The 16,098-nt window shown below is 34.7% G+C and overlaps 1 protein-coding gene across 1 annotated transcript in view; it reads right to left on the reverse strand.

The window, feature by feature from the left end:
* LRRC36 (leucine rich repeat containing 36) overlaps positions 1–16,098 on the reverse strand; it is a 46,019-nt gene that overhangs the window by 24,842 nt on the left and 5,079 nt on the right. The window contains exons 2-5 of the mRNA XM_031458272.2: positions 8,805–8,932; positions 5,603–5,795; positions 4,758–4,854; positions 2,001–2,089 (exon numbers count right to left, since the gene is read on the reverse strand). Of these exons, the coding sequence (XP_031314132.1) occupies positions 2,001–2,089; positions 4,758–4,854; positions 5,603–5,795; positions 8,805–8,932 (507 nt within the window). The remainder of the gene's footprint in view (positions 1–2,000; positions 2,090–4,757; positions 4,855–5,602; positions 5,796–8,804; positions 8,933–16,098) is intronic.

Raw genomic sequence — 16,098 nt, forward strand, 5'->3', positions numbered from 1 at the left:
AAACTCCATGACAAAAACCAAACAACCTGATTTAAAAGTGGGCAAAGGGCATAAACAGACATTTCTCCAAAAGATGATATACAAATGGCCAATAAGCATACAAAAAATACTCAACATCAGCGATCATTAGGGAAATACAAATTAAAAATATGAGACACCACTCCACACTCATTAGGATGGCTACTATCAAAAGAAAAATAGAAAATAACAAGTGTTGGTAAGGATGTGGAGAAATCAGAACTCTTGTGCACTCTGGGTGGGGATATAAAATGGTACAGCTGCTATGGACAACAGTATGGCAGTTGCTGAAAAAATCAAAAATAAAATGACCATATGATCCAGTAATTCCACTTCCAGGTATATACCCCGAAGAAGTGAAAATAGAGTCTTGAAGAGATATTTGTACGCCCATGTTCATAGCAGCATTATTCACAGTAGCTAAAACACGGGAGCAACCCATGTGTCCATCAACAAATGAATGGATAAGTAAGATGTGGTACATACATACAATGGAATATTATTTACCCTTAAAAAGGAAGGAAATTCTGACATATGCTACAACATGGATGAACTTTGAGGACATTATGCTAAGTGAAATAAGTTAGTCACAAAAAGACAAATACTGTCTGATTCCACTTATATGAGGTATTTAGAGCAGTCAAAATCATAGGGACAGAAAACAGAATGGTGGTTGTCAGGGGCTGCAGGGAGAGAAAAATGGGAAATTATCATTTAAGGGGTATAGTTCAGAGATGGATGGTGTTGATGGTTGCACAATGTTATGAATGCATTTAATATCACTGAGCCGTACGCTTAAAAATAGTTAAGATGGTAATTCTATGTGTATTTTCCCACAATAAGAAGTTTTTGGAAAAAACAAAACAAAACAAAAATATGGAGATGGTAAAAAGATCAGTGGTTGCCAGGGGTCAAAGGGAGGAAGGGATGACTAGGCGAGCAGAGAGTATACCAAATTAACTGGAATTCTCTTTAGGGGACAGGCTAATGAGTGATTAAAATGCTGTTCTTCACAGTTCTCAGTATTTTCCAAAATTATTACAATAGAGTTTCATCAATTTTGAAATATTAAAAAATGCTATTTAAAATGAAATAAAGCAATCCATGGTCCATGACTTTTGTGTGCTGAGACTGCCAAGGAAGGAAAATAAAAACCATACCTCACTATGACTTATTTTACTATGAAATGCTATGAAAATAACTTGTCAATTAATGTCCACATGGACAGATAAGAAGTCAGGAAAATAAAATACTGTATGTTACAAACTGAAAACACTTAATATCTAAACTACATAGTCAATCTATTAGTTATTGCTGGGATTTTAAGGATTAATTTTTAGAGTTTATATATAATTCAATAGACACTTCAAAGGGACACAGGCCTTAACATAGAAGGAAGTTTCTAGAGTAAAAGCTCATCTAATGAATGCCAACTTAATCCATAAGGGCAATGCATGCAATTTCTCTAGTGGAAAGCTTTCTCTTAGCCTATGGCATGGCCATTAAGTGGCATAACCACTGATCACAATGGATTACCAACAGTGCTTGCAGGCAACAATCCCCAAGAATATAGCACAAACACAAGAGATTCTGCAGCTGCAAAGGTTCAAGGTGGAGAAGTCCAGAAGGCCAAGGGTGTGAGCTGCATTGAGGCAGATGAGTCCTGAGTCTGGCTAACGAATTCTGTGGGGGCTGGCAATGCAATTTTCAGGATGTATTAATGATGTAAAGTGGTATAAATGAAACTGTAGTCTCTGAGTACAGCTCGTGCACTTTGACGGGATTCTGGCTTAGGCTTGCTCAATAAATAGGGCCCTTCTGGCAGTGAGAGAAAGGAGGGAAAACACAAGCCAGTAAATCTTGTGCTTCTTCAAATCTGTGTTATTTCTCAACTATTTTGTCTTCATCCCACCCAAGATTGGCCATGAAAATAGAAACAACTAATGTTTTAATCATTTTGTGATCAGAGAAGGAAAACTTACCGGTTTCAATCCTGTTATCAACATCAGTGTTGACTTTTGAGGCAGAGCTCTCATTTGTTACACAATTTTTCATTGTCTTCTCCCTAGAGCTGCCACATCGAATAATTTACTTAAAACTCAAAAGAAGCTTCTGAGATAACCAGTAAACACTATTTAGAAAACATTATTTCTGGGTGGGAAGACTTTTTTTCAAATGTTTTAGAACATATTATTTTCTCAAATATTTCCGCTACAGCTTCTTTTAAAGCCATAATATTTTCATTGGGAATAATGAGAGATAAAGACACTATAGTTCAGCCTTTAAAGTATGAAAGCCAGAAAATTCAGAACTTACACACTCTGTTTTCTTTACACAAACTTAGGTCTGGATTATTGAGGGAATAATGTTTCATATTATAAAATAGTATTTTCTTTTGAATTAAAAAAACTCATAGGACATGAAAAGGAAGGTTCTGCTTCCAGGAATTATAATGGAGACAACTATAGACATTTGTTAGAAAAACAGACAAGAAAGGCAAGTGTTTGCACTTGATTGATGTAGTACAGTAAGATAAAGGAAGTACAGATTGGGAAATACAGTAAGTACAGACAGCCCAGACTATAAGCCAGGCACTTTATATCCACCATTTCATTTAATCACAAAAGCTCCCCTATTAATCTATTCCTTCCATTTTATAGACTGGAGGACCTGGGACTCAGACAGGCTTACCCAAGGTTGGAGAGCTTATATGGGATTAATGTTAATATTGGGCACTTGAGAAACATTTTACTTCTGTTTTTGCAATCACTATAAGGCAACAAATAGAAATATAGTGGTGCTAATTATCTGCCTTACTAGTAAATATATTCAGTTATACATTAACTCATCTCTGTATTTCTATAGTAAAACAAGGTACCCCAATGCGTTTAAAATAGGAATTAATTTACAAACTACATATACAAATACTTTTTAAAGAAACATTCCATTTCTTTCTACAGCAGGATGAATTTTACTTTATGTAAATTAACCTCAATAAACTTGACTTTATAAAATAGGGACTTAAAAAAAATAGGGAACTACCGATATTCTCCAAGGGCTACATTATAAAATGTATAATGGATCAGAGCAGAAATAGGCAAAGTCACCAGAAAAGAGAAGGATCCCAGACCAAAAGGCACTGACTTCATTCATTTATCATTTAACAAGTTATTTCTTTTTTGTTTGGTTGGTTTTGGAATTTTTTTAAATTGAAGTATAGTCAGTTTACAATGTTGTGTCAATTTCTGACGTACGCACAAGCTTTCAGTCATACATATACATACATATATTTGTTTTCATATTCTTTTCCATTATAGGTTACTACAAGATATTAAATATAGTTCCCTGTGCTATACAGTACAAACTTGTTGTTTATCTATTTTATATATAGTAGTTAGTATCTGCAAGTCTTGATCTGCCAATTTATCCCTTCTCATCCCCTTCCTCCTGTGGTAACCATAAGTTTGTTTTCTGTGTCTGTGAGTCTGTTTCTGTTTTGTAAATAAGTTCAACAAATTATGTCTTAGCATCTTATATATGCCAGACATTGTTCTAGGCTCTAGGAATACTCCAGCAAACAAGACAAGCAAGGTCCCTGTTCTCATGGAGCTTATGTTCTACTGGATGGGAAAGACAATAAAGAAGTAAACAAAAAACATTCTGGGAAATAACATTTACTGTTATGTGGATATTTTGATATCTTAACAAATTAAAACTAGTATGTATAGGAAGCAAATTACTATAAATACCATATGTTTATTATTTTATTATAAATATATATTTATTTATAACATAATGTTATATATTGTTATATAAACACACACACACAAAACACACACACATACATATACCTAAGACTAAGAGGATATTTACCATAAGATAATTAATGTTTATTTCTGGGTAGTGGGATTATGAGTTGCTAATTCCTTATGTTTTTGTTCTGTACTTTTCATATTCTCAACAATAAGCACACATTACTTTTACTATCAGAAAAAAAATACTAATAGACTCATCTATGTGTGTATAGGTACACAGATGTCTGGAGGGATGTATCAAACATTACTAGTAGTTAACTTGGTAGCAGAATATGAGGTGATTTTGACTTTTTCCCCATACTTTTCTGTATTATTTAAATTATTTTTAATGAACTTCTATTTTTCAAAAATAATAAAGCAACTTTTTATTTAAAGCATCAGATTTATGGTAGAAGATAGAGTACCTTATTTTGACTGGATTTTGGTAAAAGAGATAGAAAAATCTACCATTCAGATACTTTAGAGCTTCAAGGTCTGTTTACTTTTGGTTTTGTAGAAAAATGCTTTCCTTACCATCCTTTAACAAATTTACCTCTAAGGACCCTGCCCATGATAATGTAATCCTCCTAATTCAATAGGAAAAGACTATGTACTGATTTATAACTCTACCAAGAAAGAGTTGGTAACCATTTATGGCGATGCTAAGTAGTCTCATAGTACCCTGGTCTAAAATTTTGAACAACAACTTTGGAGAAAGTTTACAAAAATTATATCCAAAGAAACCCAATAATTCAAGAAAGCAAATATGTTCCCACTGAGGATCAGATTCTCATCCCAGATAAATCTCAATATGTTGAAAAGATACTTTCATTTCTGATATGAGGATTCCTACAATTTGTAAAGATTTCTGCTGGAAAATGGAGAAAGCTAAGCACTCTCTGTCCAGAACCAAACAAAAAAAAATTTTGTAAAGAATCTTCTTACCATTTTTCCACCTCTAAAAGAAAATTTTCACTGTTGCCCAACTGACTAAAATGCAGCTTGGCAGCTTTTCTCTCACTTTCTCGTACAGCTCGGTCATCTGGAGGCAAAAATCATGGATTGAACATGTTTCTTTTTTGGAGTAAACAACAGTGGGTCAGAAAATCATATTCACAGAGAAAAAAAAAAAAAAGAGATCACTCTCATCTTTTGTTAGAGATGGGTTACAAAATAATGCTATTATGTTGTCACGAGTAGTAACAAATGGAGACTACCAGGATACCATAGCAACAACTGCCACCTCTGCATGAAAAGCAGAGCTTGGATAGCAAACAATCCAAATGGCCTAATCTTAAGTCTGAAAGTTACACCATTTCTGAAAGACTTTATTTAGTTTCCTTACAATAACTTTCCTCAGGCATATAATTTTGAAGTTCAACAATAAAATTATAAAGAAAAACAGACTAGCTCATTTGAAGGAATATTTATCTTTCCTTGCTAACTAAGCCCCAGAGAGTTGTATTCATTTTCTATTACTAATACAGTTGCATAGTTGGGGCACCTAGAAAAATAAATCTCAACCTGGAAACTTCTTGTTGGGGAGGAATTGGTGGTGAAACCATCAACCGAAGAAAACTAAAGCTGGAAGTAACTGATAGAATCATAGATTGTCATTCAATAAACAATAAAAGGACTCATACATCCTGCCAACACAAAAGAGTTACATAAATATTGACTACTAAACAAATATATCCTGCCAGTGCACACTCTGGGCCAACATCCAAAAGGTGGAGGCAGCTGGTTTAAAGTAAGCTTTTGAGGCAAAGAACAGGGGAGGGAGGTCTCACCCAGTTTCTCCAGAGTTTGTAGCATGTACACAGCAAAGAGTCTATAATCTGTATCTTTCCTGACAACAGGATTGAGTCTCAAATCTAGTTCTTTGAGGAAGGGTAAAGGCTGTAGGCGGGACACCTCCACTAATGAAGGGATGTTGTTATAATATAAATTCAGGTCTTGGAGTGAACATAAATACTGGATGCCCTGCAAGGAAAAGACCACATTGTGAAAGTACACATTGGGAAAGACTAGGAATCTCACAGATAAAAGAAGAAATACAACTATTACTTTCCATCCTTAGACAGTTACCTGAGTCACCCAGGAGAAAGGCAGGGTTGAAATTCCTATTTAGTTGCCTGAGAATAAGAACGCTGCAGCCCATTACACTGTATGTACTATACATTAGATAATTCATAGATATCACACATTTCCTCTTTATAAACTTTGACATCAAATATCTGCAATAAATTCTCTACTTCTGTTGCCTCCCATCACTCTCCCAATCCAATCCTTTCCAGTGGTAGCCAGGACAAGTCACTTCTGCACTTCTCTCACCCTTGCCACAACCACTCTCTGGATCCCATAAACACAATGTAAAAGAGGGAGGGAGGGAAGGAGGGAGGCAAAAGAGATGGATCTGGGGAGAAGGGCACAGAAAAATAATTAAGTGTGTATGTATATGTTCTTATATCTCAAGACCGCACTTTTAGGGTCAATGGACTACATGGCAAAACAAAACAATGCAATCTCCAAGTCTTCCCTCCTGGACCAGTCTGGAGCCCCTTTTGTCCTTGTTTACCCCTTTGGAGTTACTGCCACCATACAAGCTTCCCATCGTCTAGTCAGTCAGTTCTCCTTGGTAGAAACGTTCTTCCTTTTTCTGTTCTCTTTCTGTGGACTTAGCAGACCACCCCTCCACTTCCCTAGCAACAGTACAACTGAAACTGGGAAACTTGAGAGCAAGAGCCACAGTTTTCCTCCTTTGCTAAAACCTACTATTGAAAGCAATTGTTTAATTTTTATGTATTTGGTTACTTAGGTGCTTTTGGCCAACACTAAATTTCAAGATAATATCTCCAAACATGTAAACATATGTATAATCACATGCTTTTAGTAGTAAAAATGCTTACTCTAAAAGGAACTGTCATTGAGAGTTATTTCAGAAAGATAAAATTATTTTCTATCATGTATTTATAAAACAATGTTTTTATTCTCTTCTCATTTAAAATTACCCTTTTTATTGTAGGAAGTTTAGAAAACTCAAAGATATATTCAAAACATTTCTGCATAGAAACCTGTTTACACTTGCATGCATTTCTTTCTGGCTTTTTTCAGTTCCATTAACTTCTACATTGTGAAAGGGTCAATGGTTAGGAATAGTTGTCAGTGCTTTTAGCCTCACTTTCAGGGCAGTGTATCATTAGGACTGTCTTTATTTTTAAAAATATTTTATTTATTATTGTATTTTTTAAAATTCCTTTTTGTTTTGGAGAGAGGAGGTAATTAGGTTTATTAACTTTTTTAGAGGAGGTACTGGAGATTGAACCCATGACCCTGTGCATGCTAAGCATGCACTCTACCACTTGAGCTGTGCCCTCCAACACCAGGATTGTCTTTAAATGTGTCTAATGTTCCAGCTCAAGTAATCTTTTAATATCTCTGTTTAAAAGTCAAGGAAACATAGGGGGAAGGGTATAGCTCAGTGGTAGAGTGCATGCCTAGCATGCATAAGGTTCTGGGTTCAATCCCCAGTACCTCTGTTACAAATAAATAAACAAACCTAATTACCACCCCCACACCCCCTAATTTTCTCAAGTAATAAATTAAAAAATGAAAAAACCAAGGAAACAATTTCTATCCTCTGCTTACTTTTCCCAGTTGGCATGAATTCGTGTATTACCCAATGTGATACTAAAAATAATCACAAAGCATTTCCCCCCTAGGGAAAATTAAGCAAAATGATAGAGATGAATACATTCAGATAAATCATAGATGCAAAACAATTTAGAAAACTAGCATTTACTAAGTGCTTCCTATATGCCAAACACCATATCAGGAGTCTTATATATGTTATATTTTGATTATATATGCTAATTTGATTAATCTTCACAACAGTTTTTAGCCAACTTACAGAAGTGGAAAGAAAGGGAACACAAAAACAAATTACAGAAATGTTCACTCAGTTTTTTTAGCCTGAAAAGAACAGATAAAAATACCTACGAGAAGAGGAGACTCAGAAGCAACTTCTGAAATTTTGGGGCTAAATACAAACGGCTGTTACCAAGTAGTCTAAAGACCTAGTTTAACTTGGAATTTCAGCTTTTAGAGTCCTAGCTGGAAATTTGATCTAACTTGAATTTCCTTTCAGGGCCCTTAATTTTAGTCCTTGATATTGGGTGTTTTTGAATGAGTTTCCCCAGAAATGCAAAAATGGCAGAATAATCCAGATCATTAATCAGTCCTGGATGGCATGTGTGAGTCTTTCACCTTCAGTCTTGCAAAGAAAGGCTTTATCAAAACAGGCCTGTAGCTGGGCAAAATGGGAAAAATGGAAGAAATACCATTTAAGGTATTTCTACCACAAAGAAAACAAAACTTCCACCTCCGTGTGTGTTTATGTTTTTAGAGCTCTTTCTGTGTGTTTGCTAATCCTCATACATTCTACTTAAGTGTGCTCCTATCTACTTTCCTGAACTGTCCTCTGCTTGACCATCCCCTGGCCTAGAAATTTTTCTTTGTTTTCAAGACCATCATTTCCTCCTCCTCCTAGAAAATACTTACAGTAGCAACTTAGGTCAGTGTTTCTCTATGTGTGTTCCATGCATCAGAATGGAACATCAGAATCCTCTGGGAATGTCCTAAGCCCACCACAGATTTATAAACTCAGAATCTCTCTCAGAATAAGGACTAAGAATTTGTACTTTTATAATTGCTCCTCGTAATTTTTTGACACACATTAAGAACTGTACTATCACCCTAGATAGTGACAGTTTAATATAGTCTTCTCTCAGTACAAAAGGAACTTTTCCCAATATTTTATAATAAAACATAAAGCAAAATTGAAAGAATTTTACAGTGAATAGTAAAATTTAGTTCGAAAACATTTAAAAGGAAGATTTTATATTCCCCAGACTGATAGTATTTGTCTTTTATTTCTTTCCATCAAAAAAAAAAAATCAGCTGAACTGACTGGTTGTAGAATATAGAACTTACCTTCAGGCTAGTGATCAAATTTCTTGATAAATCTAAGGATCGAAGATTTTTAAAATTTATGAAGGCATCACCAATGGAAAGGATTTTTCCAGCATAAGATCCCTGCAATGAAAGAGACTCCACCAGTTCTGAAAAGAGATCATCGTAGATAAATTATGATCCCTGCTTGGATAAAAGCAGCATTGGTGAAAACAGGCCTTCCTTCCTTCCAAATCTCATCTGTGAAAAGTCCTACACTCAAGGCTTATAAGATCAGATCTCCCCTTTAAAAGCAGCAATACAGTCTAATGCAGTGATACCAAGCCTTGGTTGTATAGAACCCTTGAGTTTCTCTAACTACCCCGAAGGATGTAGTACAAGTCTCCAAAAGTTCTCAAAACAAACAAATTCAGGAATCCCACTGGTAGGATTTAGCCTGAAAGATAATACTCACAACATTTTGACAGGATAGATAATATGACAAAGATGTCAATTGCAGAAAGGTTTTAGGATAGTGAAAAGAAAGAAAGAGAGAAAGAAAGGAGGAAAGAAAGAAGGACACAGGTGGGGCGGGGAATGAAAAGAGGAAGGAAAAGGAGAAGAAAACTGCCAAGGGGCTCATCAGTAGAAGAATAGACCTAGATGGCCTAAGTAGCAGTTCATTGATATGATGGACAATGAAGTAGATCTGTGACCTTGTACAAGTCATTCACATCTCTGTGCATCAGTTTCCTCATCTGTAAAATGGAGGTAATAACAGTACTTACCTCTAAGATGCTGTAGGGATTATATGAATATCTATCTATCTGTGTGTGTGCGTGTAAAAGTACACAAAACTTAGGATAGTGCCCGATACATGGTGCTATGTTCATGCTAATTATTGTTATGCAGTCATTAAAAAGAATGAGACAGACTTGTAGATATGCATATGGAAATATCTCCAAGACATTAAGTGAGGAAAAAGCATGACTGTGAGTGTGTGTGTGTGCATGTGTGTATGTGTGTGTGACTGTGTTTTAAAGAATATGTATGTGTGTAAGTATGTGTATATGTAGACTAGACTTCTAATAGCAGTGAAAAGAGGAGAATGTCAAAATTGCCAATAAAGTGTGAAGTGTAGTGAGCCAAACTGAGAATAGCAACCAAAACTGGAAGGAGGTTCTACAGGATCCCATTTGTAGGTGAGTGCCAGGGACTGCATTAAGATAAGGTCTTAAGGTGCTTTTTAAGACAAGACTCCTCCCTGAGAGGAACCAGTGAGAGGAGAATCCACAATGAATGGGATAGAGACAATAGGTTCAAAGGAAAGAGAAGGTCCAGATACAAGTCAGGGAGGGAAGCAGAGATAGCAGATCTCAGGAAGCATAAAGCCCTTTTTTTTAGTACTTTGTGAACACAACAGAAGAGGGAGCTCCGAAACCTTGAAACTAGAAAAGCTATTCAGCCCCACTCTTCCCACCCAAAAGAATAGGAAAACTTAATGCACTTTAACAAAGAGACACAGAAAAAGTTTACAGTCAAATTTTATATGTGGTTATTAAAACAAACAAACAAAAGAGCAGAATAACATCCCTGAAGAATGAAAGCACTCCAGAAAGATACATCCACAAAACAAATGAAAATTGAAACTTAGTATTTCAAAACAAGCTAAAAGATGTCATAACACAAGAAAGAGAAATAAAAGGGATCCAAATTGGAAAAGAAGAGGTAAAAGTGTCACTATATGCCAATGACATGTTACTATATATAGAAAACCCTAAAAGGTCCACACAAAAACTACTAGAGCTGATCGAAGAATTCAGCAAGGTAGCAGGTTACAAGATTAACGTTCAAAAATCAGTTGCATTTCTTTACACTAACAATGAATCAACAGAAAAAGAAAGTAAAGAAACAATCCTCTTTAAAATAGCACCCAAAGTAATAAAATACCTAGGAATAAATCTAACCAAGGAGGTGAAAGAATTATACACAGAAAACTATAAACCATTGACCAAGGAAATTAAAGAAGACTTTAAAAATGGAAAGATATCCCATGCTCTTGGATTGGAAGAATCAATATTGTTAAAATGGTCACACTGCCCAAGGCAATCTACAGATTTAATGCAATCCTTATCAAATTACCCAGGGCATATTTCACAGAACTAGAACAAATCATAATAAAATTTATATGGAACCATCAAAGACCTAGAATTGCCAAAGCATTACTGAAGAGAAAGAAAGAGGCTGGAGGAATAACTCTCCCAGACTTCAGACAATACTATACAGCTACAGTCATCAAGACAGCATGATATTGGTACCAAAACAGACATATAGACCAAAGGAACAGAATAGAGAGCCCAGAAATGAACCCACAAACTTTTGGTCAACTAATCTTCGACAAAGGAGGTAAGAATATACACTGGAATAAAGACAGTCTCTTCAGCAAATGGTGTTGGGAAAACTGGACAGCAGCATGTAAAACAATGAAGCTAGAACACTCCCTTACACCATACACAAAAATCAACTCAAGATGGATCAAAGACTTAAACATAAGACAAGATACAATAAACCTCCTAGAGGAAAATATAGGCAAAACATTATCTGACATACATCTCAAAAACGTTCTCCTAGAACAGTCTACTCAAGCAATAGAAATAAAAGCAAGAATAAACAAATGGGACCTAAAGAAACTTACAAGCTTCTGCACAGCAAAGGAAACCATAAGTAAAACAACAAAACAACCTACGGAATGGGAAAACATTTTTGCAAATAAAACCAACAAAGGCTTGATCTCCAGAATATACAAGCAACACATATTACTTAATAAGAAAAAAACAAACAACCCAATCCAAAAATGGGCAGAAGACCTAAACAAGCAATTCTCCAAGGAAGACATACAAATGATCAATAGGCACATGAGAAGATGCTCAATATCACTAATTATCAGAGAAATGCAAATCAAAATTACAATGAGGTATATCACCTCATACCAGTCAGAATGGCCATCATTCAAAAGTCCACAAATGACAAATGCTGGAGAGGCTGTGGAGAAAAGGGAACCCTCTGACATTGCTGGTGGGAATGCAGGTTGGTGCAGCCACTGTGGAAAACAGTATGGAGATTCCTCAAAAGACTAGGAATAGACTTACCATATGACCCAGGAATCCCACTCCTCGGCATATATCCAGAAGGAACCCTACTTCAGGTTGACACCTGCATCCCAATGTTCATAGCAGCATCATTTACAATAGCCAAGACATGGAAACAGCCTAAATGTCCATCAACAGATGACTGGGTAAGAAGATGTGGTATATTTATACAATGGAATACTACTCGGCCATAAAAACTGACAACATAACACCAATTACAGCAACATGGATGCTCCTGGAGAATGTCATTCTAAGTGAAGTAAGCCAGAAAGAGAAAGAAAAATACCATATGAGATCACTCATATGTGGAATTAAAACAAACAAACAAACAAAGCATAAATACAAAACAGAAATAGACTCACAGACATAGAATACAAACTTGTGGTTGCCAAGGGGGTGGGGGGTGGGAAAAGATAGACTGGGATTTCAAAATTGTAGAATGGATAAACAAGATTATACTGTATAGCACAGGGAAATATATACAAGATCTTATGGTAGCTCACAGAGAAAAAAATGTGACAATGAATATATATATGTTCATGTATAACTGAAAAATTGTGCTCTACACTGGAATTTGACACAACATTGTAAAAAGATTATAAATCAACAAAAAATGTTAAAAAAATAAAATAAAATAAAGCTGCTATTCAAAAAAAAAAAAAAAGATGTCATAACAAAATGTAGCAGTTCTCAAATCATGGTCCCTAGCCTCCTGGAGGTCCCTGAGACAAACACAGAGGGCCACAAAATCAAAACTATTTTAAAAAATTTCTATTTCTTTGTGTCATTTCAGTTTTCAGAGTATAGGTAACCTCCTTGGTTAAGTTTATTTCTAGGTATTTTGTTGTTTTTGATGTAATGGAAATGTTTATGCCAGTTATAAAATTCTGGTTTTTGAAGTGAAAAAAAAATGAATGAGGGCTGGAAATGGCAAAATATCCTTCTTTCTTATGAGTAAGTTGCACTCCATTATATATATGTATGCTGCATCCTCATTATCTATTCAACTGTTGATGTGCACTTAGGATGCTTCCATATCTTGGCAATTATAAATAATGTTGCTATTAATAGCAAGGTGTATGTATCTTTTTGAATTAATTTTTATTTTGTGGTTGGCTTTATTCCTTTGATAACTATGTAAATTAAAAAAGCTAAAGCTCTAAATGTTCTTAGAAACAATGAACAGTACATATATGTAAATTTAAAAATATATGTGCAGTGAAAAAAAAAAGAGACATCAAGCCATGAAAGACATGGAAGAAACTTAAAAGACATACTACTAAATGAAAGAAGCCAGTCTGAAAAAAGCTACGAACTGTACAATTCCAACCAAATGACACTCTGGAAAGGCACAGCTACAGGAACAATAAAAAGATAGTGGTTTCCAGGGGTTTGGGGAGAGGGAAGGAGGGAGGGATGAATAGATAGAGCACAAGGGATTTTTAGGGCGATGAAATTATTCTGTATGATACTATAGTGGTGGCTACATGTCATTATGCATTTGTCAAAGCCCATAGAATGTACAACATCAAGAGTGAACCCTAATGTAAACTATGGAATTTGGATAATAATGTGTCCATGTTGGTTCGTCGATATTACCAAATATGCCACACTGATGAGGGATGTTGAGGGTAGGGGAGTATATATGTGTGGGTGGGGAGGGCTATGTGGGAACTCTGTATTTTCTGCTCAGTTCTGCTGTAAACCTGAAACTGCTCTTAAAAAAATAAAGTCTATTAAAAATTTTTTAAAAGAAAGTAGACTTCCAGTAAAAAAATATTTTCATAATAGTATCAAAACATTAATAGCCCTTTTTGCTCTGTTGACATTTGCATGAATGATACAAAAGCAAAAACTACTGAGGTCTTAGGATGAGTCAAGGCAGTAGCATCAAACTTCACTCCAAGTCACTGTATTGTATTCTTCATGCTTGCAGCTTTTTTTTTTAAAGCCACTTTCTCTTAAGAATGCCCTTGAAAAAGCAGTAAAAATGATTAATTTTATTAAATCTTGACCCTTGAGTATGTCTTTTTTATACTGTGTGACTAAACAGGAAGTACCCATGAAGTACTTTTGTTGCATACTGAAGTATGGTGGATGCCTTGAGGGAAAACACTTGCGTGATTTTTGAGACGTCAGTTTAATTAGCCACTTTTTTTGGGGCATACCATTTCTACTTGAAAAGTCTGACATATTCAGACAAACAGTTGGCAGACATTTTCTTGAAAATAAACAAAGTGAGACTGTCACTTCAGGAAAACAAGTGATAATAACTGCTGCCAATTATAAAATATGAGCTTCCACCGAGAAATTAGAATTCTGGAAAACTTGTATCTGCCACCAACACCTATAGATCTTTCTAATGAGATTTGTGAAAATATTAACAAACATGATTTTTAATGTTATATAATGAAATCTGTCAATATTTGGAAGATCTACATAACTCAGTGAATTAGTATTTTTCAAATGATAGATGCATGATGTTACAAAATCATGCATGAATAAAAGATCCATTTAAATGCAAGATGTACCATCCATTTAAATGCAAGAATTTTAATATAACAGAATACAAAAAGTCCATTTATACGGTTTCAGATTCCACAACTAAACTTTGACAAACTACCATTTGCTCAGTTTTCATGTCATATTAAAGAATATGCACTAAAAAAGTATTTAAAACTCCTCCCTTTTCCAACTACATATCTGTGTGAGGCATGATTATAAATATATGTATAAACCAAAATAACATATCGTAACAGATTTAACACAGAAGCAGATATGAGAATCTGGATGTCTTCAATTAGGACATAAAAAATGTCTATGTTAACATGTAATGGTATGTTATAGTTATCATTTAGTGAATTAAAATAAATAAATAAATAAATATTTTCTGTTTCAATTTCAAATACAGTAATGTAAGTAGATATAATCCACATGAATGAAAGCTTTTTGAAGTCCTAAATAATTTTTAAGAATTTAAAGGAATCCCGATACCCAGAAGTTTGAGAATTACTGAAAAATGTAAATTGGAAATACAAAAAATTCAAAAGATTATTGGAAAGAGAAGGAAGATTTGAAAATAGATAAGACAGAACTCAAGAAATAATAAAAAAGGAAAATAAAAGATTTCAGAAATGAAGATCAGAGCAAAACAACCAGAACCCAAAAACCAAACAAACAATAGAACAATTCCATTTGAGTATATATTAAAAGAATTAAAATCAAGGACTCTAACAGATATATGTACATCCATGTTTATAGCAGCTTTATTCAAAATAGCCAAAAGGTGGAAACAACCCAAATGTCCACCAATACATAAATGGATAAACAAAATGTGGTATATAACCATACAATGAAAAATTATTCAGCCCATAAAAAGCAATGACGTCCAGGCAAGTTATTGTGTAGATATTAACAAACTGATTCTGAAGTGTATATGGAAAGGCAAAAGACACAGAATAGCCAATGAAACATTGAAGAAGGAAAAACAAAGTCAGAGGACTAATACTACCTGACTTAAAATCTTTCTATAGAGCTATAATAATTAAGACAGTGTAGAGTTGGAAGAAAAAAAAATCAATGGATAGACCAGATAGCCTGGAAACGGGCCTGCATGAGTATAGTTCACTGGTCTTTGACAAAGGAGCAAAATCAATTCAGTGGAAAAAGGATAGCCTTTCAACAACTGTTGCTAGAACAACTGGACATCCAACCACATGCACAAAGAAAAGGAAAGAAATCTAGACACAGAGTTTATAACTTACATAAAAATTAATTCAAAAAGGATCTAAATGTACAACACAAAATGAGAAAACTTCTAAAAGATAATACAGGAGCAAAATCTAGGTGACCTTGGGTTTGGCAATAAAATTTTAATGCAACACTAAAAGCATGATTCATGAAAGAAAAACTTAAGAATGAGACTTCTAATTAAAATTTAAAACTTCTACTCTGCAAAAGATATTGGGACACTGTTAAGAGTGAAAAGACAAGACACAGAGTGGGAGAAAATATATGCAAAACACGAATCTGTCCAATATACAAAGAACTCTTAAAACTCAACAATAAGAAAACAAACAGCCCAATTTAAAAAATAAAAGATTTGAACAGACACCTCACCAAAGAAGATATACAGATGGCAAACATATGAAACGATTCTCAACATCTTAAGTCATTAGGAAATTGCA

The sequence above is a fragment of the Camelus dromedarius genome, chromosome 9 (assembly GCF_036321535.1).
Source record: "Camelus dromedarius isolate mCamDro1 chromosome 9, mCamDro1.pat, whole genome shotgun sequence".
Classification (NCBI taxonomy): Eukaryota; Metazoa; Chordata; class Mammalia; order Artiodactyla; family Camelidae; genus Camelus; species Camelus dromedarius.